This window comes from Pogoniulus pusillus, chromosome Z (genome assembly GCF_015220805.1).
Source record: "Pogoniulus pusillus isolate bPogPus1 chromosome Z, bPogPus1.pri, whole genome shotgun sequence".
Classification (NCBI taxonomy): Eukaryota; Metazoa; Chordata; class Aves; order Piciformes; family Lybiidae; genus Pogoniulus; species Pogoniulus pusillus.
Window position 1 is genome coordinate 96,760,512 of NC_087309.1, and position 23,915 is coordinate 96,784,426.

At 39.8% G+C, this 23,915-nt stretch overlaps 1 protein-coding gene across 2 annotated transcripts in view; it reads right to left on the minus strand.

Moving 5' to 3' along the window:
- The window catches only part of SNX2 (sorting nexin 2), a 45,913-nt gene extending 22,614 nt beyond the window's left edge, over nucleotides 1-23,299 (minus strand). The window contains exons 1-7 of one of the 2 annotated variants that reach the window (XM_064176443.1): nucleotides 23,139-23,299; nucleotides 14,390-14,507; nucleotides 6,112-6,275; nucleotides 4,936-5,002; nucleotides 4,700-4,743; nucleotides 4,474-4,615; nucleotides 975-1,053 (exon numbers count right to left, since the gene is read on the minus strand). In XM_064176443.1, coding sequence (XP_064032513.1) covers nucleotides 975-1,053; nucleotides 4,474-4,615; nucleotides 4,700-4,743; nucleotides 4,936-5,002; nucleotides 6,112-6,275; nucleotides 14,390-14,507; nucleotides 23,139-23,246 — 722 coding nt within the window. In that variant the 5' untranslated portion in view covers nucleotides 23,247-23,299. Of the gene's footprint in view, nucleotides 1-974; nucleotides 1,054-4,473; nucleotides 4,616-4,699; nucleotides 4,744-4,935; nucleotides 5,003-6,111; nucleotides 6,276-7,429; nucleotides 7,467-14,389; nucleotides 14,508-23,138 lie in introns of those variants that run through there. The other variant, XM_064176444.1, reaches the window with a different exon arrangement.
- Nucleotides 23,300-23,915: the final 616 nt, after the last annotated feature.

The window sequence follows — 23,915 nt, forward strand, 5'->3', positions numbered from 1 at the left end:
ACCTGGAAGGGGCATTGTAGCCAGGTGGGGGGTGGCCTCTTCTCCCAGGCACCCAGCAATAGAACAAGGGGACACAGTCTCAAGTTGTGCCAGGGTAGGTATAGGCTGGATGTTAGGAAGAAGTTCTTCACAGAGAGAGTGATTTCCCATTGGAATGGGCTGCCCAGGGAGGTGGTGGAGGCACCGTCCCTGGGGGTCTTCAAGAAAAGACTGGATGAGGCACTCAGTGCCATGGTCTAGTTGACTGGCTAGGGCTGGGTGATAGGTTGGACTCGATGATCTTGGAGGTCTCTTCCAACCTGGTTGATTCTATGATTCTATGATTCTAACTGCATCACAGCAGTAGGCATATTATAAAAATCATACCAAAATTAAGGCTGTCTAAGTTTTACTAGTTACTTCGTAAAGGATTTACTAGCCATTTCAACAGAGGGAAACAATGCAGCTTCTCAGCAACAGTACTCTTCCACTGCAAAACTCTTTAAACAATATTATTTGCACACCAGTACTGGCATAAGAGATATACAAATATTTCTTAGGGCAAAATTCAGCTAGTCACATCAGTGACTGCAAGTGTCAGAAGGCAACTTTATTTTCAAGTGACTGAAGTTCTCTTTCACCTAACTGCCTGCTCAACAGCTGATTTTCTAACACATGCACTGCTGAAGTGCCTTAATTTCTTAGGCTGAAAATGCCTCAGTAAGCTGATAATTTTACTTACCGAATCTCTGCAAACTTAGTTTTAGGGGCCAACCAGTTTGAAAAGAATCAGCTATAATCCTGTCTATGAATAAAGCTAATTTTTCCATTACTAACAGAAATAATTAAATTTCTATATACTAAGATTTGGCAGCTGCATACAATCTTCAGAATCCATTTAAGTACAGATGCCTCAAACCCCAATTATACAGCCCACATAGTGTGTTACAAGTACTTCTGAAGTTAAATGAGTTTTAATTGAACACATATATTACCTTTCCAGAGCTGCTCTTCTTTTCTCTACAAATTCAGTGGATGAAGAATCTTCCTTGCCTACTTTAACCTTTGTCATGCCTTTGAAAAAAAAAAGGTATTATACCGATTTTATCATAAATGAATTCATAACTGACGTGATTAAAAAATAAATCTCATCAAAGTTTATTTATTTAAGATAAATCACAACGAACAATACTACATAGGAACATTAAAAAATACCAACAGAGTATGCTGCATCGTTTTCTGGAAGCAGCTCTGCAAAATATGCAATTTCCTTGAATACATTTATTGCATTTATGAAGATCGTTGTCTTACTGGTCACTCCTGTTCAGAAGAATGTAAGAGCTAACCAAATAAAGCTGAGTAAGATAATAAATCTTAGGTTCAGAAGAACTCCTAACTTGTGATATTGACAGCCATTTCTAAATATTTCTTTCTCTAACATAAGCCTTCTTAAATGCAAAGTCAGATTCTATAGCTCAGGCACCCTAATCCTTCACAGGAAAGATTCCATGATTTAGCAGATTATTTTTTAAAGTAGACAACGTGATTTTCCAACTCATATGGAAGTAGTGAGGCAGTTTATCTCTCTACTAACTCAGTTTTATCCTGTTGTTCCACAGTTATCAGCTGACCACTTGTATTTGTGGCTGAGGTCTGAAATGCCAGCCCTTCCCACATGCCACCAGAACAAAGTTGGAGCTTAAAGCTCCCATCCCAGAATGAACTACTTCTGTACAGTACACACTTCTTAACACTGAATACACAATATTTCCTATTATGACTTTTAAAATAAACACACATGTAAACACAGTCTGTCATTTTACTTTCAGCTGTTTTGCCAGCTTCTTGCTTTTAAGATGCCTCGTTTTAAATTAGTCTAGAATCCCTTCTTTTCTGCAGAACTAGAAACATATGGACTATGTGTTCTCGGACATAAGTAAATATTGCCTGTGCATGTAAGTTCTAGATTGAAGTGTGAGTTTCAGAGTCTTTGGAAAATATCCTACAGGGTCTGAGTTTTCCTGATTTACCTGTAGCTTTACAAAATGTCCATCCAAGCCATTGCCAGTGCTTGCTTACACTGCAATAATGCTTTACACATTTATAGGTGTATAAATAGTTATGCTGGTTTAAAGTAGGACCTCGAATCTAGTCCAAGCTTTGTTTACAGATTAATTTTACTGTGATGCAGGTACTATATTTTCACATAATTGCAGTCACAAAGTTCTGTAACAGAAGACATGACCAGAAGTCTCATTCCATCTTTATAAGCCCTGTAGACATTTGCAAAAAAACCTTATTTTTATTGCACAAAAAATTTGTTATTACAAAATCATACATTGCTTCCATGAACTATCAAGAATTCAGATGACATCTTCAGTTTTGCAGACTGAAAAATTTTTGTTTTTCCACAGAATTAAAAGCATGATTTCTCCATTGTTCTGCCATCTATATCTACTCCGCTTGCCTATTCCTGCACAGGAGAAAAGCTATGTTCTGATTAGCTTTACAGAGTAAACTACAGGAAAAAAAAGGTCCTGCCATTACCTATATATTAAATGGCATTCTAGAATCCAGTCACTTATTGATACAGGAAAAATTACATCAGCAGGTTTTACTGTTCTAAAAGTTCAGTTATTTTGCAATAACTTCTCATAAAAATGAAGTTACTTAGATGCATTGATATGCATCTTACTTCACGGAGGAAGGATCTGGTCCTTCAAGGCATGCACAATGACTAGCATCACTCAAAAGTGTTTCCTGAATTAAAATTTTGAACTAAAAAATAGAGTATTTTTTTGTGTTCACCATGACAAAAAATAACAAACAGAAGCAGGTTATCTTGGGGGTGATAAGAGCACACCTGAGGGATGGCAAAGGGCTCAGGTCCAGCCAGCATGGGTTTAGGAAGGGCAGATCCTGCCTCTCCAACCTGATCTCCTTCTATGATCAGGTGACCCACTTGGTGGATGTGGGGAGGCCTGTGGATGTGGTCTATCTGGACTTCAGCAAGGCCTTTGACACTGTCCCACAAGGCAAACTGCTGGCTAAGCTATCAGGCCATGGCTTGGATGGCAACATTCTGTGCTGGGTTAAGAACTGGCTGGAGGTCCGAGCCCAGAGAGTGGTGGTGAATGGTGCCACATCCAGCTGGCAGCCAGTCACTAATGGTGTCCCTCAGGGATCAGTGCTGGGCCCCATCCTCTTTAACATCTTCATAGATGATCTGGATGAGGGCATGGAGTCAGTCATCAGCAAGTTTGCAGATGACACTAAGCTGGGGGCAGACGTGGCTGGGTTGGAGGGCAGAAGGGCTCTGCAAGCGGGACCTTGACCGCCTGGACAGATGGGCAGAGTCCAATGGGATGGGGTTCAATAGCTCCAAGTGCAGGGTGCTGCACTTTGGCCACAACAACCCCATGCAGAGATACAGGCTGGGGTCGGAGTGGCTCAAGAGCAGCCAGACAGAGAGGGATCTGGGGGTGCTGATTGATACCCGCCTGCACATGAGCCAACAGTGTGCCCAGGTGGCCAGGAGAGCCAATGGCCTGCATCAGGAATGGTGTGGTCAGCAGGAGCAGGGAGGTCATTCTGCCCCTGTACTCTGCACTGGTTAGACCACACCTTGAGTACTGTGCTCAGTTCTGGGCCCCCCAGTTTAGGAGGGACATTGAGATGCTTGAGCGTGTCCAGAGAAGGGCGACGAGGCTGGTGAGAGACCTCGAGCACAAGCCCTACGAGGAGAGGCTGAGGGAGCTGGGATTGTTTAGCCTGGAGAAGAGGAGGCTCAGGGGAGAGCTTATTGCTGTCTACAACTACCTGAGGGGTGGTTGTGGCCAGGAGGAGGTTGCTCTCTTCTCTCAGGTGGCCAGCGCCAGAACAAGAGGACACAGCCTCAGGCTGCGCCAGGGGAGATTTAGGTTCGAGGTGAGGAGAAAGTTCTTCACTGAGAGAGTCATTGGACACTGCAATGGGCTGCCTGGGGAGGTGGTGGAGTTGCCGGCCCTGGGACTGTTCAAGGCAAGATTGGACGTGGCACTTGGTGCCATGGTCTAGCCTTGAGCTCTGTGGTAAAGGGTTGGACTTGATGATCTGTGAGGTCTCTTCCAACCTTGGTGATACTGTGAAGCTTTAAAAGAATACATATAAAGCTCTGTGTATTGCAGGCAACTGATAATAGCACAAGTTAAAAATAAACTTTCATTTAACATCTTTGTTTTGATAAACTAATCAGCTTTTGAAGGGCAGCAGTGAAGAAAGAATGATAGATAAGAAACAGAAAGACATGTATGTCCTTCTCACTGCCAGTGCTGGTCTGAGTTAGGAAGCGATCAGTACCTATCTTTTCAATTTAACATAAGCTCTTATTTGGACCTGCTGACCAGTAAGTAGTATTTGCTCATAAAATTATTCATTTTACAGGACCAGTATGTTCTAAAAAACTTAATTTGTATTACAGTACTTAAATGACAACTTCACAGGAACTGCACTTACCTACAATACTTTTTTCTGGAGCTGGAGGCACAATGTAACCAATATGCATGTACTTTGTTGCTAGTTTGCTGTGCAACCCGAGAAAATCACTGAATCTTCTTTTAACAGAGAATTCGTTTTTGTGAAACATGGAAAGCGATGTCTTGAAAAAAAAAATTGTTAAGAATTACAGATTCATCTACTCAAGTATGATACAAAGTTATCTGCAAATATTTGCACTAGTTACCTTTGTTGTTACTCTGTATGCCATATAAGCATTCATTCCATCACCTGTAAGAAAATTAAAATACTTATCCTAGGTTATTTTAATCCTTCCACACACTTCATTCAAAAATATACATTAAAAAGCTTTCTGTTCAGCTACTAACAACTGCCAAGTGATAACCGAAAACCAAAACCTCATAATGGTATTTGAGGGGTAAAAGAGTCTGCCATCTGACTTACTAGACTTAAGTAACTTACCAACTTTCTCAGGGTCTGATACATGGATTTCTATATCAAACATATCTCCATTTGCTTCCTCTTCAATCTAGGGAAAAGATATGTCATATGTAACAAGATAACTGCATTCATGCTATGTATGGCTACAAGCACAGGGGTATACAGGAAGGAGGAAAAGTCAGTATGTGTAACTAAAACACTCTTCCAGACCCACCATCTAAAGACTAAGTAAATATGATTTCTAAGATTGGTTGCCATTGTAACATAGTTCATGTGGTAGACTGTTAGATTTATGGATGGGATTTGATGACCTTAAAGGTGTGTTCCAAACTATGTCATTCTACGATTTTAGTTTTAATCCTTCCTGCAAAAACTTTTAGCATGGCAAACTTCTCAGGGTTTGTTTGCCTCAAAATTTTTCTAAGGTATCTCCTACAATGCCAACAGATACCACGGTTCAAAAGCCACTCTCATTTGAGATATTACCATATGCCTCTAGTCAAAGGATTGGTATTCCTTTTTATTAATAGTGTCAGCAGCAGAAAAGCTTGGGAAGGGAATAGTGTACTAGGGATGAAAGGGCAAAAACTGCCATCACGTGATACCTGAGGAAGCATTTATTATCAACAATCAAGTCACGGGTAAACGAGTTTGCAAACATGGATTAGCACAGGTCTCGCCTAGTAAGAGAGCACTCTAGAATGAATGGATTTGGCAATACTTGGGCTTTGAATGGACACCACAGGTCAAAACTACCATCAGCCTCAGCTATTTGATAACATGCAGGGTAACGCTAAACTCCTTCCTCCATTTCCCCATTAACAACATTTCAGAAATCCAACCTGAAACCTGTAATGTGCTGTTAAGTTATCATACGTCATCAGTGTTTCTCCTGTGTCATGCTCACAGATTGCTCCTACATGCAGTAGCTCTTCTGAAGGAACAGAGCTTCTTAATCCTCATGCTACAAGTGCCCTGTATAACCACTGAAGTATTGAATTGGTACGGTGTAAGTCAAATTCACATTAACCCTTATAAGCAAAATAAACACTAGAGATCTCCTTTTATATACTTCCTCTTAGCAAAGCATAATCCCATGAGTCAACATTTAGCAACTGTCATTTTCAAAGATGAAAAAAAAAACCCAAACAGCTTAAAAAACCAAGCACTTCCATAATTTAGAAGTTTACAGCATACCTCTTCTCTGGACCTGTCAAAAATCACAGGAGCTGTTATGCTTTTCGATTCCATTCCGGGAGCTACTAATGTAGTAGGTGTTACAGGAGTGATTGCAGGAGTAGGTTCTGGTGACAGTATAGGATCCCTCTCTGGACTGTCCAGTGAAACTTCTTCTGTTGCTTCTAAACAAACATTTTCAGTTAGCAACGTTTTTTGTACAATACATAAACATAAATAAATACATAAAGCACACACACACACACTAAAAAATCACAATACATGAGTTTAGTAAGATCATCTGTAAATAATATCCACTTGTTCCTGATTACTTCTTCCACAACATAGGTAAAAATAAATTTAACATTTGAGCTTGTAGCATATAACTGGTGAAAGCAAGACTAATACTGTAAATACATATCTATTTTTTAAAGATGCTGTTAGGTAAAGAGTATTTTAAAGTAGTCACAAGTTGCAAGTCATTTATTTCTGCACAAGGTGTTGTGAAAACTAATGAATTTTCTTTTACTACACAAGTAGCTCTTTTTCAGCACCTGTACTAATTTTAGTTTCTGAGCTCTGAACAACATCTGATTTAGTCATATAGGCTGATAACTGAGCAGACCAAGCATGTGTTAAAGTTAGACAACTATACTACACTTCCTCCCCTTCTAAAAGCCCACACGCTGTGAAATAAAAATATTATCAGGTGAGACATGCTGACTAGTAAAGCTAAATGTCTTTACTCTCCATCTGTCGTCAGTCTCTTTTGGACTTAAACCAGTTCACTAGAAACTGAATGCTTTCTTCAGACTGTAGACAGTTCATCTATCTTTAAAGAGGATGCAAATCTCTGCTCTACAAATCCTGCTTGATTTCCTCCACTGGTTGGTTTTGACCACTGGCAAACTACACACTTCCTGAGTATAGAGAAGTCGTAGCTTACGTAACTAATGCTGTGGTTCCTGCTAAATGTGCATTTTCAAGAACTCTGGTTCCTTAAAAGGTAGCATTGACCACAGAAAAGTAGTTGGAAACCAACACTCACTTCCCAGCCCATCTCCAGTCTTGTTACATCCTAAACTTCCTCTGCCAGGTAACTGAACCGAAAGCAGAAAAGACACATTTGAAAGGGCTGGTCTGAGTTATATAAAGTTACCAATAATCTCTACTATGCACTTGTAACTTCTGTATATTAGCTGCCGAATTTTCAAAATCAAAGTCATTATGTTTGTTCCAAACTTATCTTGATGCATATAGGAATAGAACTAGTCCTTAATAAATTGTTAAGAGAGTTAGGAAAATGTGATCTATTTTAAAAATTGTGCAATAGTTATACCGCATGTAAAACCAAGTCTCATTCTTGTCCCACGTAGGATTGCTTTCTTGTCCAGAAATCTACTAGCAACATAAAAATAGAACGACAGAATCACAGAATCAACCAGGCTGGAAGAGACCTCCAAGATCATCCAGTCCAACCTAGCACTCAGCCCTAGCCAGTCAATTAGACCATGGCACTAAGTGCCTAATCCAGCCTTTTCTTGAACACCTCCAGGGACAGTGACTCCACATCTCCCTGGGCAGCCCATTCCAATGGCAAATCATTCTCTCTGTGAAGAACTTCCTCCTAAGATCCAGTCTATACCTTCCCCGGCACAGCTTGAGACTGTGTCCCTTTGTTCTGTTGCTGGTTGCCTGGCAGAAGAGACCAACCCCCACCTGGCAACAGCCTCCCTTCAGGTAGTTGTAGAACTGGAAATAGTATCCAAGGACACATTTAATTCATTACTACAACAACTAATGTTATGATCTTTCACAATAAATGTAACAAAATCACCTAGCTTTATCCTTCTTGCCACTTGGAGGTATTCTGTTAGCCAGTTCTGTTTCACATTTCTCTCTAACAATTTTCTGCCAATCCTCAATGTTCTTCATAAATGAACCAAACCACATTTCTCTATTTCAGGGACGAAAATTACTGTGTGACTAAATTTTGTTTGATATTTAAGCTCAAGGTCACTAAGCCTTATTCTGGTTTGAAACTGATGCTAATTCTGGACAGGCTGAGAAAGCGTTATCACTTTGTTTCAAAACATGTCGCAAAGTTGCTGAGCTTAGAAAGGAGCTCTGCAGAAGACCTGGTCTAACCTATCTGCTCAAGCAGAGTCAGATAGTTGGGTTTTGAGTTTACACAGTTTTTGAGCATCTTGAAGTTTGGAAAATCCAATTCCTGTGACAATGGTTGATCACCCTCACCATTAAAATGCACAAAAAATCCATAATGTGTTTTCCTTATGTATTATCAGTATTTCAACTTGCACCCATTGCCTCATCCTGTCAGTGGGTATCACTGAGAAATCCAGTTTGCTTTTCTGCATTCCCTCTCATCAGGTATTTATAAATATTGTAGGATTTCTCCTGAGCCTGCCCCTCTCCAGGCTGAACAGCCCCAGCTCTCTCAGTCTCTACTTCTATGTCTTACAGTTCATGCTCTTAATCATCTCCACGGCCTGTGCTGGATTCACTCCAATTTCCAATTTCTCTCACACTGGGCAGATCAGACTTGGATTCAGCACTCCAGGTGTGGCCTCATCAGGGCTCAGCATACAGGAATGATAATTTCCCTCAACCTGCCAATAACACTGTTTTTAATTTCAAATCACAGAGTTCCACAATATTTTCAAAGTAAAACTAAAAGCATGCAGCTTCTTGTAGTCTGTATTTTTAATATGAAAAAAAAGACTATCTAAAACATTTCTGGGAAAATAGAAAAAAAAAAGGTTTTAGAGTGGTAGAAGAATATTTAAACTTCTTTTAAAAAGATACTTTTCCTCTTTGGTGGCCAACAGCATTCAACATATATGTTTTATGTTACACAAATTCTTATTCTACAGAAATATCAGAAAAAAATATACTATATATAAAGGCATTCTACTTCAGTTCTTGCTACCATGCGTGTTTGAGAAACAAATCATTAATCACCACTAAATACTTCTCTATGTTTTTCAAATTTTAGACAGGCTTATGTAAAACATGTCATGAAGCAATGCAGAGCAGGTAGACTTCTTACTTTTCTGTTATTGTAAATTATAACTTTACAAAAAAGTTGGGAATTCAGTGTAACAAAACGATGCTCCTATCAGACCAAGCAGAAGCACTTCTCAGACTTGTATCCACACAACCATTAGGATTTAAAACTGATCTATATCATGTAAAATCATATAAACTCCATCCAGGAGTAGCCCCCTGCTACTGTTCAGTTGACTGCTGAAGCTACTGCTAAGCTTGTGCAATACTGCTGTATAAAAAAGAGGCAGGAACAAGTATTCAGAAATGCAAGGACATTTCCTTCCAGCAAGATCAGCAGAAATACACTTCAGCCATGCCAGTATTTCTCAAGCTGAGCAACTCCAGCTAGGTTGAGCAGGAGCAAATTTTTAAAGTGCTGCCTACTGGCTTTCCTTTTCTATTTTCCTGGAGGAACTTACCAGAGAAAATAGTTTCTGTTTGTTTCATAGCAGCATGTCAAGTTCTTTTAGGAAGAAGAAAGAATTTACGCCATCCTCCCTCCTGTTACCTCTCACCCCCAAGTTTGCATGCATCCAGGACATTATGCAATTCTAGAAGAGTGAAACGGAAAAGGTAGTAGAAGAATTTGACAGAGACAAGGATGTACGTTTTGTTCAAAATGAAAGTATTAAAAGATTCTGAATGCAAAAAAAAAGCATTAGCTTTATAAAGCAAAAGCAGGCTCTTACGCTTCCTAGCATTTTTTTTGCCATTGGAAAAGCAATCTTTGCGCAGTACATAAAGTTGAAGATCCATTTCCTAAGGAACAGATTTGTGCTGATGAATTCTGGCATTTATGCTTCTTACATATACTCTCTTGGATGGTCTAGATCAAAAAGTTTCATTAATGATTTTTTTTCTCATGGAAAGAGGACTTTTTTATTAAGTGTCAGAATGGAATGTAGGCACTTGCAGAAACATTTCCTTGATTTACTAATTTTAGATTTTTCCCTTGAAAATGGCTAATATACCTTAGGTATTAAGTAATGGGTTTATTTTGTTTTTTAAATGTTCTGTATTAATATTGCCATAAAAAATAAGATCTAGATATCTTCCTTTTCTGGGAAGTTTTCAAACTCCTAAGCTCTTATAGAATCATAGAATCAACCAGGTTGGAAGAGACCTCGAGATCATCTCGTCCAACCTATCCCCCAGCCCTATCCAGTCAACTAGACCATGGCACTAAATGCCTCATCCAGTCTTTTCTTCTTGAATAAAGGGAGGCAACTGTTCTTCTGAGCTTCTAGGAGGAAAGCACTGATAACCAGCACTCATGGCTGTGGAAGTTATCAGCATGTATCAAGTGCCTCCACCAATCTAAATCTGCCAGTCTCACACATATGTACATACCTTTCCATCTGTTAATAGCCTGTTATGGCCCATTGTCTAAATGCTCATCTCCAATAGAATATGAAAACATCTCATCCTCCTGCAGTAAACTATTTATGCTTAACATTCTACAGCCAACTGCACCAGGTTACTATGAGCACTCAAGCATGGGGCTCAATCTCAGCATCATACAGCTCTTGTTTCTTCACTTTTCACTATCCGTATTTGTCAAATATCATCCTAGAAATTGCAAGTTGGCAATTCCTCACAAGCAGCTTGATCAACTGAGTAAGCTATTTTTCACTAGTCACACTTCTAAATGTCAGACCTCTAACACGCTGACATGGTTTAAGTATTCAAATTAGTTAATTCTCTTTGAAAGTTTATACTCAGATGATCATGTCAATATGGGAGTAAACTGGAGTAGAAACCATTGTTCAGTACAGCAGAAAAATTTACGAAGAAAGACATCTCCAGGTTTAGTAATACTTCAAAGACAGATATCCTTAAAAGATGGACTGTGAGAACTACTACAGCTAAGTCACAGCCCATGACCCTTATTGTTAAACCAGGAGTACTAATAATTTTAAAGAGGACAGAAAGTTTTAACAGGATAGTCATTCACCAATAAGGCTGCCTTCTGACTTCAAAACCATAGATTTATGCACTTTTGTGCATTTGTTCCTTGGAGAAGAGACTCAGAACTAAACAACCAGCTTCTGAAAAGCTGCAAGGCATCTACATTGAACTCCTCTGATAAGATACACCACAGTTTGATAAGGATCATCAGATAGAAACTTTTGCTGTTCAGCTGTCGTAAAGTACACGTCTTGTCTGGTCCACTGAATCAGCATCTCCTTTCTGTATCAACTCCTGGGAAAAAAACCCTAAAACAACATGAAAAACCCAACATGAAAAACAAAAAATACCCACTCAATAAAACCACACACCTTTCCCCTTGCACAGGTGTCAACTTTCCTCCAGGACACTAAACTAGACATTTGCATAAGAGGATCCATTCCCAAACACCATTCAGAGTTGAAAAAAACCAAAACACCACAAAAAGTAATCTTTTTCCAGACACAGGGAGAGGAAAAATTAACATCTTCCATTTTGCAGAAAACAGTGACAGAGCAATGATACAGCTTTACAGACTTGCTCATCATCCATCAACACCAGAGCCACAGGGCACAGCCAGCCATGTCCTGCACAAGTGGTCCACAGCATTTTTCTGCAGGTAAAGAGAAATTTTGGACCAATATATTGTAAGACTAATTCATTACCGAATTCATTACTTGACAGTAGAAGCTTATGTATGGACAGGTTTTCAGACCATCCCCAAAGCCCATCAGGATATTCTTAACACTACCTGGTTTGCAGCAACAATCATTATGATCTCCACTCTACTAGGTAAGACAACGCAATTCTTACTTGGCCAAATAATCAACACACTGACTTTTATTCTAAAGTGGGTTTAGCAAGGCAGTTTGATTTTTCACAGAACTAAGAACCACAATACTAATGAATGCAAGAGTAAAATGTAATGGTCTTCAACAACAGCTGAGAAACTAATTTTATTCCACCTTTAAAACCCAATTTAAATAGTTCACTTACAAGTCACCAAGGACAAGATAATGAGTATCTAAAAAATTAGTATCTATTGCACATACTGTCCTGCAGCTGGTCCAAAACCAATAGCCAAGATGTTCTAAGTACAGTTAAAAAGCCAAAAAATATCCCATGTTCTGAACTGCATTAAAACAATACAGGAAATAAAGGTATCTGTTCTCCCTCACCTCCTTTTCTATTAAGTTGCATTATCAAATAGACTAATGAAGAAGACTTATCAAGCCTATGACAACTACAAAGATGTAATATTAGATTTTCTACAATTAAGTTCACAAAACCAGAATTATTTATGTCCCTAAATCACAGAAGTTCCTCCTTTCAGGAGGCACCCACAGGACATCCTTTACCTGGATTTTAGCGTCTCACTACAAAGGAATAACATAGGTTAGAAAGCTATGGAACTTCATTCTCTTCCTAAGTGTTCCTAAAAGCTTGGCCAAGACAGCTTTCTTTGGAACGTCAACATAAAGAAGAAAAAAAAAACTCTGTTACAGTCACTTGTAAATTAAGTTCTGCTTTCATAGAAAGACAGGGCTTATTCAATCATGCTAGAAGCAAGAAAACAGGTATCTCATGTTGCTTTTTCATATTCTATCTATTCACTGTACCAGAAAGTTAAACAGATGAATTAACATCACTGGGTAGCGAAACAGCCCTAAGAGAAAAAACAAATTATAACAATTGTGAATGCACAGAACTTGAACACAAATTAGACATTGTTTTTGAGAATGCCTGCACTAACAGTGATACAAAGACAGAAGTTCATCACTAGGGTACAACTGCATTATGCAAACTTCCTGCTTAGGATAGAATACTGTGAAAGATGCTATATTCTGCCTCAGAATATTATTGTTTTTTCCCCTATCTGAGTTTCTACTAGCCTCAGTCTGTATAAAAACTGACCTTTAAAAAGCAGTCTCAGTTGTGTTAGACATGCAATACGTTAAATGCTTTCAGTTCAGTGCTGAATGCATTTAAAAGAATGTCTTCAACACAAAACTAAAATTCATTAAATCAGTACAGTGTGTTTTTCTCGTAGCATTCATTTCAGTTGAAACAACCTCAATGCTAAGATTTGTTCCTTCTGTCTGCTTCCTCTCACTATTTACTCCAGTCACTATTATCCAAAGGAGAATTTGCTTTCTTAAAATACCCATTCCAGATGGCAATACAGATATAAAAAGATGGCTTTTTGTACTGAAGTTAAATAACCAAATCACTAGTATTAAAAAGCTTCATTGCTAAACACTGTTGGTATTTTTACGTCAGAAGATCAGGTAATAAAAATACAAAAGAAGAATTATTAACCCTTTATATTCTCTTTTCTTCTTAAAACAGTGAGTTAATAGTAGTCAATATAGTCCAACAGTGTCGTGACCTAGTTTATTTTTGAATTATTACATCAGGGAATCAATGAAGGCGAGATGAGAACAGTACTCAAACCTGACTGCCAACAGCCTCAATCAGTATGTAGTAACAGGAAAAGCATATAGTATTAAGAAGCAGCATTTAGAACCATCTTTTGTTGTACAAAACATACTCCAAGTACTACACCTCCTTTCTTAAAAAGTTAATGCTCCTACATGTGTAACTGAAAGCAATCATAACCCCCATTAGGGTAGTCAAAAATCAACATGAAAGTAGTGACTGATTAATAAAGTGTTAGAATTGTGTTGTTTTTTGACTGATTACTTATCAGAACTTCCACACATCTTTCTCCAAAACATGCAATACTGTCAAGTAACAGAGACAGAATCACACACTTGTCAAATGGAAGGACTGATCCTGTATGTCTGTTTGCTTTTTTGTCATTATAATACAGATCTTAAGAAAAAGGAAATACCATCCAGCCTGCATTATGATTTGAATTATCTTCATAATCGAAAAAAAAAAAGACTGGGATAGCTTGCCTATGGTTATTAAGTAGAAAATAAGAACGCAACTTAAGCTGTATCACACGTGAACAAATTTTAATATTGTTAATTACATAATGGTAAAGACTACTATACTACATAATGATAAATTACACTATAATGGTCAGCAGAATGCAATTCAGCTAACACTATCACACTACGAACTCAACAGTACATACCACCAAGAAACTTGTATTTATTTAGCCTAATGAACATTACAATGTACCACAGGAAAAAACTCTGTACCTTAGTGACAAACCACTTAAAATGTTTTCATTGTCCTTGTCTGAAAAGCACACTTATTTTAGTTAATGAGCAAAACAGTTAAAGCAGGTATACCAGAATAAAAGAGTGTTTACCAGCAAAGAGGTCTTCTCTGTCATCATCCAGCATGATTTCTGCTGGCTTTGGACCACTGGAGTTTGTGCTGAGGTCTTCTGCAGGAAGACTTGCTGGCTCTGGAGATGAAGGACTTGACTGCATATTAAAAAAAAAAAAAAAAAAAAAAGTTAAATAATTACCAGAGAATCATCTACCATGGGTCAGTGTCTAAGAACTATTGCAACAAACATTCTTTCATTACAAAGAAAAAAGGCAAGATGTACAGAAAGGAAACCCTGTCAGCTATTTCCATTTCCTACTCCCAGCACTGTAACAAACAAAGGGTAGGAGCTAGTCAATAGCTCTTTTCACTTCTTTGTCAGAGAGAAAGACAGACACTCATTTCCTCAGGTTTTATTAACATGAAACAAAAGCTGCTATAGAAATATCTAGAATATATTTATCAGTACTGCTAAGCACAACTTGATTATTAAGTTCCTTTTGAAAAGGTCGAGAATTAGATCTGGATTTGCACATTGAAAAAAAATTAATTAAGAAATTATTCCAGGGCTATATATCAATTCTTCAGAGACTGAAAGAACACATTATTGCCATCCAAACAATCCAAGACTGCTTGTGGCCACAGGAAATCTTGGTAACTTTGCAGTAGGCTGAATTATGTAATTATTGCCACGGAAGGTCATACTATACTGTACATTAAAAGCTAACCTTGACATAGATAAAATTCTTTTAATTCACTGAAGACAACAACTTGCCCTGTGAAAAAGAAAAAGACTTGAAGACACTCAGGAAAAGTAAGGCAATACTAAAACTAGACCACCAGATTTACAGTTTATTCACAAAGTAAATATGCACCTAACTAAACATCAGTTTTTCAGTTAGAAAAGACTTGTTAACTAAGTATCAACAATACTAGAAAATATACAAAATACTTCTCACAACTTCATCCAAGATGGCTAGCCAAAGAGTTATCAACAGCAGCATCTGTACTCATGAAGGCATGCACTGTAAAAGGAGCATCTGTAAATTGTGTCTCTAGTTGCTTCTTAGTATTTACACTGTTGTCATTAATTCAAGTTCAGAATCAGAATTCAAAACAGATACTAAATGCCTTAGTTTACACTTCAACAAATGCCACTGCAGGCATTGAAAAAAAGCCTGAAAAATACTAAAAAGCAACTGGAAAAGTTTGTCCAGATTCTATTTTCATATTCAAAAATGTAATAGATACAACAATTATAAGAGACAGGCCTTTCTTACAGCTAGTTTAGAGCTGCAACGAGGAACTGCTCAGCTCAGACAGAAGACACATCTCCTTCCCTTTGCCAAAGGCATAACTCTTTGAAAAGCCCACATACAACATGGGAGAACCAATAAACAAATGAACAACAAAAGCAGCATCCTCTTACACTGCTACAGCCTCTCACACTGCTAGTTTTATTTTGCCCTAGAACCTGCAAATAAAATCAAAGCAGAAGCACTCAGGAATTGTACAGAGGGTAGTAGGGTTTATGATCCTACAAGGAACCAATCCACTAGTCAAATGAGTAACTTAGTCTGAGTCTTATCTCACACTAAACCAACACCCAAATGACCCCAGAGCAAACACAGTGCTCTGGGGTAATAAAGGTGTATTTGTTCACTCTGTGAAGTATGATCCCTAGTTGTATCACTACACTTGTAAGTAAGTTAGACAAAATTATCCAGGAAAACTAAGAAAACCTCTCTGCCTGATGTGTTCTCTGCCTGATGTGTCCTTATTCTATGAGTGAGAGTACAGTGTCATATGTAATAGTCAAGAATTTTAAGCGCATTTTGAACTCAGAAATGTTACATTCTGTAAGAATATGTATGTCAAGGCAGTGTTTATAGGGCAGTAACATCTTGTACTTCAGATAGAACAACAAGGCATAGAAATGCTTGTTTTCTGTAAGGTTCAAGCAATTTTTTATTTTATCAGCAAAAGAAATTCTTCACAAAAACATTACAGATGCTCATTCCAAACTAGTTTTACTGCTACTCAATTTTGAACAGTTGCATAGTTAGATAAATTTGAGGTTTAGAACAAAAAGGGGATCTTATGCTAAAACAGATGCAGATATATAATTCATGCTTGTCAATTCACCTCTATGAAAAAAAAAGCTATAATACAGTCAAGTACAGGAAACCAAAGACTTCCTGAGCACTTGTTGCAGTTTTCCACTTCATCCCTTGATAGTGCTCTTGATTAACAAATGGTGAAAAACAGGCCTTGGAGAATTTGCAATCTCTTCTGTCAGCCTATCTTCTCAATTTTATCTAAGGTAGCTATTTCGGTTACTGATGATTACCTTCCATTTTATCAGTACCTTACCAGACAAGTTATACCTGCCTCTTGATGACAAGAAACACTACCGGACACAAAACTCACCTTGAACACTTTAACCTGATCAATGTACACCATAATAGGAAAAACAAGTATTTAAGTTTCTAAAACAACAAGTTACCCAGACACTAAAAAAAGTTACTCACACTTTGAAGGCAATAAGCAGACTCTTCCTAGCAATAGCAATAAATACATGCCACCTATTCCTGGTAGAGTTACATCTCTTTCTGATACTGAAGTGAAGAATGATTCTGTCCACTGTCACTGTTAAAACATCATGACTTCTCTACTGGACACCAGGCTTCATAGCTGTACTTAGTGTACCAGTTGAAGAGAGCTATCTCCAAATTTTACTTATCCTCGTTTACACAAAACACAACTAGAAAAAACTGCAAAAAGAGATCACTCAAACAGATCTTAGGGCACCTCAGAAAGCTCAAGAGGCAAAAAGTATTCATGCAGCTAATAAAATTTGTATACAAGACATAAAATCTAGAAGTGACTTCTACAGGTATATTTCCAGTGAAATAGAAGCTCTGAGTGTTACCTGTTTCATAAAGATACAATAATTTTTCATTTACTATAAATCTTAAATTCTGGTTTTGGGATAGTGGATATTACATTTTCATTTTGTGGATGAATTATGGGTAAAATGTCTTGCCTTCAAAATTCATTTTCAGGTTTGTATTTGGTTTGGCTGGCACAGATTCAATTTTCTTCATAACGGCTTGTATAGTTCCAAGGGCTGGATTTGTGATCAAAAAAGTGTTGACAACACAGGAATGGTTTTGTTATCACTGAGTAATGCTTACACAGCTTGAAGGTCTTTTCCATTTCTTACTGCTCCATCAGCAAGTATGCTGAGAGTGCACAAGAATCTGGGAGAGGACACAGCAAAGACAGCTGACCCCAGCTAGCCAGAGGGATATCCTGTACAATGTAACACCATGATCAGTAATGTAAGCTGTGGCAATGACAGAGTATGAAGAGGTTGTTTGGAGTTTATAGCATTTATCTTCCCAGAAAAGTGTTACACATGATAGGGCCTCAGTTTCCTGTAGATGGCTGAACATCTGCCTGCTGATGGATTATATACTGCTTGGATATGCAGCTTTTACTTTACCTGTTAAAATTGTATTTACTTCGATACACAAGTTTTCTCACTTTCGCTCTTCCAATTCTCTGGCAATAGTGAGTGAGTGAGTGAGTGAGTGGCTGTGTGGAGCTCAGATGGCAGCTGGAGTTAAAGCACAACAAGCTAACAGCTGAATAAGGTATTTCCTGGCCTACTAATCTTTCACCATCTTTTTTGTGTTCTTAGTTGTCATTCTCAGATAAGATGAATTAAGGATGGGGTTAAATATCTTCAGAAACATTACATGAAAAAGAAAATGTGCAGCAAAAAACCCCAAAACTATTCCTGGCTTGAACACAGCATCAACTTTTGAGAATTCTGCAACAAATTTTAGTTTGTTATCTTCAAAAGTTATCTTTAAAAGTACAAAGTTCCTCACAGAAATATGAAAACCCAGACAGCCACAGCCCTGTAGCTAGAAGAAACTATTCAATAATTCCTAATAGTCTGATAATTTTACAATCAGTGGGTCTGACAGTGCTCTTCAGCCTCTCAAGAAACGCATATATGCACCCAAATATTAACTTATTCGGATATTTCATTTATGATCTACTACAGATGGAAGCTAGAAGATAGGATACCGGTTTTGAATGGTCATCTCTATGAAGTACAGCTGATACGGGCATTAAAATGGATGACAATAGAGTTAGTAGCTGATGCAGGGAAAATCTGAGTATCAGACAAAAAACAGACTGTGAGACTAACAAAAATTCTCAGGGCCCAGATGCACACAGACAGTGCAGCTATTTAGACATTTTAAACTTACTTAATGCCAATGGTTCACAAAATGTCACAAACATGCCTGTTTCCTGAAAGGTACAATCTTGTGAAATGTGACTCCTGATCTGAAATAAAATCAGGTGAAACATCCAGCTGCCAAGACATCCAATTGCATTCACAAACGCAGGACAATCAGGATCTTGCTTTACTAATTTTATAGAAAACAAGCTTCTGGTAAGAAGCCTACGGGTTCATTCCAGTTTGCAATGGCACAAACAAGCTCAACCTTCTAATTTCTCTGAGAAATTATCAGTACTGTGCATTACATTTGGTAGTAATAATTATTTTATATCTTTGGCTTACGAAAAAAGTACAAGTTCTCACATTTTCTGTTGGCTGAAATTACAGCCTTAGATATGTGGACATCCTCCCTTCTCATAATATTAGTGCTCCCTTAAAACCAGTTGAACTACTTCTCTGAACTGATCCTACCCTCCTTCAATCAGAAGACAATAGGCTGGCAAATTGTATTATTCTAGTTCACATTAACCTTTCCCATTGTCTGAAAGAGGGATACAGAAGCTTGTAAATCACAGCAGAGAGACAGAAAAGATTCAGCAATATAAGAGCTAACATTTTCAGCAGAAAGCTAGAGGCCACAAGCAGCCACACCAGAATTAATGCGTACATGGCTCCATTACAGCCTGGACTTAACACCAAGGTATTAAATACATACTTTCAATAGAATTACACCAAATAATCTTGGATACAGACTTAATTTTCTGCAAAGTTATAGTACAGTGTTGAAGGACTTAACACATTCCTCTCAGATGTTCCAAGTGGGTCTTTACTGGTTCTTCTATAACTGACACTGTGTATCATTAAAGATTTGTATTTCTGTGCCTACCAAATGTTTTGCATTCTGTACAAATAATAAAAAAAAAAAATCAACCAAAAAAACCCAGCATATTGAAGATATTTGATATAAAATGATAAACCAGCAATGAGATTACATACATGCCCTGCCCTAAATGACAGTCTGTGATAGCTTACCACATCTGCTGCTTACTCATTGTTTTCAAATGCTTCTATGTATCCTTTCATTACAAAAGCCACAGGAACAAAAATACAACTATAAATATTCATTTCAATGAGCAGGTGGCAACTTAGCTACATGCCCACAAAGCACCTGCTTTAGGAAAGGCAGAGACAGGTAATATAAAAATGAGTGACAAGTTCAGAGGAAACGAAGAAGTGATACCAGAGATAAACGAGGAAGATGGCAAGGAAACAGACTAGGGCAAGGAAGAAGCAGAATAATGCCACACCTTGAGTACTGTGTCCAGTTCCGGGCTACTCAATTCAAGAGAGATGCTGAGGTACTGGAACATGTCCAGAGAAGGGCGATGAAGTTGTGAGGGGCCTGGAACACAAACCCTATGAGGAGACCCTGAGGGAGCTGGGGTTGTTTAGCCTGGAGAAGAGGAGGCTCAGGGGTGATCTCATTGCTGTCTACAACTACCTGAAGGGAGGCTGTAGCCAGGTGGGGGTTGGTCTCTTCTCCCAGGCAACCAGAGGACACAGTCAAGGGGACACAGTCTCAAGTTGTGCCAGGGAGGTCTAGGCTGGATGTTAGGAGGAACTTCTTGCCAGAGAGAGTGATTTGCCATTGGAATGGGCTGCCCAGGGAGGTGGTGGAGTTGCTGTCTCTGGAGGTGTTCAAGAAAAGCCCAGATGAGGCACTTAGTGCTATGGTCTAGTTAACTGGATAGGGCTGGCTGATAGGTTGGACTGGATGATTTTGGAGGTCTCTTCCAACCTGCTTGATTCTATGAAATGATAAGAGTAACATTAAACATAGCGTTTTTTAGAAAATCTAACACGCTCTTTGGACCTACGTCCCCAAAAGTTACTTTCACAATTGGTTGTGGTCTCTCCTAAATAGAAAATTATTAATTTGCCGATGACTAATTTGTAACAAGAGATGATTTTTATCATAATGCATAGTTAACGTCCCAAACTTCTTGTTGTGCATATTATGGACATATTTTTAAAACAAACAAACAAACAAAAACAAACAACAAAACCCAAAACCAACCAAACAAAACCTCAACCACTTGAAAATCTGATATGTAGGTAAGTCCACAGAAGATTATTTACTATTGTAATGTTACTCAGGGCTCAAGATGTCCTCGAGCTACAAAAACCTAGTATCTGGGAGAGCACTGCAGGTGACTAAGCGCAACATATAATTAACAGCAACATTCTTCACATGATATCCACCACTGAGTATCACCAAAAATACAGTCTTGCCTTAGCCCATTTGTCTGATTTAGTCTGTCCTTCTTACTATTGAAAGCCACTCTAGCAGCTAAAGAAAGACCACTCAGTGACCATTAATTTAATGGAGGACTATAGTCCTACAGACATTACAATCTGGTTGGTACAATGAAATGCAAATAATCATTCTGCTGCTCTTTAGGCACAGGAAAAGGAGCACTTTAGCAGCTGAGACAAACTCCTCCCTAGCCCGGTGCCAAGTTCACAAAAGTAAATGGACAACTCCAAGATAAACCAATCAGAAACCCTTCAAAAGTAGCATAGCCTTCATGTAGGTTGGCTTTGGACTTCACTTCTCTCCTCTGGTACCAGTACATACACGACAGATGTTCCTATAGAACTTCCATTTAGAAACAACTGCTTCATGTGTATTAACAAGATTACAATCCCATCAATTACAGAAGTTTAACTAGGCTTATATCACAAGACAATAGCTCTTCTCTGGACTACGGTGTCCTACACATATCACAGTATCACAGTATCACCAAGGTTGGAAGAGACCTCACAGATCATCAAGTCCAACCCTTTACCACAGTGCCCAAGGCTAGACCATGGCACCAAGTGCCACATCCAACCTTGCCTTGAACTGCCCCAGGGACGACGACTCCACCACCTCCCCAGGCAGCCCATTCCAGTGCCCAATGACTCTCTCAGTGAAGAACTTTCTCCTCCTATGAGTTGAACAATCCAAGCCACTAAGTTCAAACTCATAATTGAGTTCATGATCTCTTCCATTCAAATTTTCAGGAAAATCAAAGATTAACCTCTATGACTTAAATACGAGATTGATCTTAGTCCTCTGCAGCTTTCTGGAACATTGCTTACATTATTATTATTATATTCTTAGCACACAGAACAAGACTTAAATACACTGTGTGACACAGATGCAGAGAACTCTATTAATACAATTCTGTCAACTGCGGGTTCACATCCTTTGCTATTCCATTACTTGAGGCAAGATGAGTTACTTCAAAATATATCTAAAAGCCCCTTTGTCCCTTAGGCTTTTTGTTTACTAAAGACAGGCAACAGAGTATAACAGAGAAACATGTCCTGATCCTATTATCGCAAAGATCAAGGACAGGAAACTCTTCAGGAAAAGAGGAAGAGGAACAATTTTCTTTTTAAATAGGCAACTGTACACAGGAAGAGCAGTCCTTCCTGAAGACACTGCCAAAATGCACAGGTGAAATATGACCACAACTCAGCAAGAAAAGCTCTCAGTATAATGAATGACCACATCAGCATTTTTCAGAAAGAGCGCCTATTTATGCATTGTTGTTCTGTTTTTGTTAGGTTTGGGCTTTTTTGGTTGGGCTTGCAGTTTGTTTGTCTGTTCGTTGGAAGTTATTTTGGTTTGGTTGGTTGGGTTTTTTTTTTATCTCGGGGGGGGAGGATGTGTTTTGGGTTTTTTTGTACAAGCCTCCTGACACAGAAAACAAGCAGAGATTAGAGGGGTATTCTTTACAAGTTTTCAGATCTTCCAGGCTGATTTCTCGGAACAACTGCGGTTTCATAACGCCTTCCATGTATACACCCTGCCTCCAACTGTCCCTGTTTGGTGGCAGCAGCCGCTCGGCGCCGGTCACTGACACACATCGGCTACGAGGGAGAAGGCTTAGAAAAAACGAAGTTCCTTCAACTTTTGCAAACTGGAAGTGATGAAGCCTCACAGAAAGACCAAACAAAAAAACTGTCTGTTATTAATCCATGTAAAATCTAAGGTGGGAGGAAGTTAAACGAAACTGGCGTGTGTCAAGAGGAAAGGTGGAAGTATTTATTACTCTGGCAATACAATAAGAGGGAAAGAAGCGATTTGGTACAGAGGTACTTGAAGAGTTTTCGGTTTCTTTAGGCAGAATAAGACATGAAGGGAACGACTGAGCCCCCCCGCAGGGTCGAGGTCACCCGCCCGCCGGGAGGGAAGCGTCAAAGTGCCGCAGCTCCCGGAACGGAGACAGGCGACGGGGCCGCAACTGGAAAATGGGCCTCTAAGTGCCGAGGACTGCGCTGGTAATTGCAGGAGACCGGACTGGTAACTGCTGGAAACTGGACTGCTAAGTGCCGGGGACCAAGTGAGGGCCGAAGGGGCCCCGGTCAGGAACACGGTATCGGCGGCCTGCCAGAGAGGGGAGGGCCGGGAGGGCCCGGTGGGCGCCGGTGCGACCGCGGGGCTGGGGGCCCGCGGCCGTGGGCAGGCTCTCACCTCCAGGGTAGACACGGTGCTGGTAAAAAGGTCCTCGCCGTCCTCCAGCTCCTCGAAGTCTGCGGGCCGCACCTCCCCAAGCGGTGGGGGCTCCCTTTCTGCCGCCATCTTCCCCTCCAGCCCGGCCGCCAGCCCCGGCCCCCACGCTCACGTGACGACAGCCCCGCCCCTCTCCCGCCACGTGACGGCGCAAGGGCTGGGGGCGGGGCGCAGGACCGAGGCGCGGGGCGGGGAGGAGGGGGCAGGGCTGAGGCGCGGAACGGAGAGGGCGCCAGGGCCGAGACGCAGGGAGGGGGGAGGTGGGAGGAGGGGGGCCGGGGCGAGATAGGTGTTTCGTTGCTCCGCAGTCGCGATGCGTGCAGCCGCGGGTGCGGGCTGGAGTCTGCGCTGGGGATGCCGTGGCCGTGAAATAGTTCAGTAAAGTCAGTCGCGGAGTCTCACAAAGCTTTTACTCCACCACGGCAGCGTCCGTGCCTGCCCCAGCTTTAGACGACCCATCCCGGCATAGACGAGCAGCTGCCCGGGGGAGTTCCCTGCTTTCCAGCTCTGCGCCGTGGGTTCGGCCGGGGATCGGTGGGATCTTGCCTCTGGGATGTTAAGTGTCTGCTAGGAAAGAAGCCTGGGAAAGCTCCGGATGAAGAAGCTACTGGTTTTTTGTCCCCTCTATTGCTGCCATTCTCAGGCTTTTTTGCTTCCCAAACACTGCGGGACGTTCGTAGTTGTCTCCTGCCCCACTCCTGCCGGCCAGTCATTCAAGTCAGGTGCAGCTATGTTCAC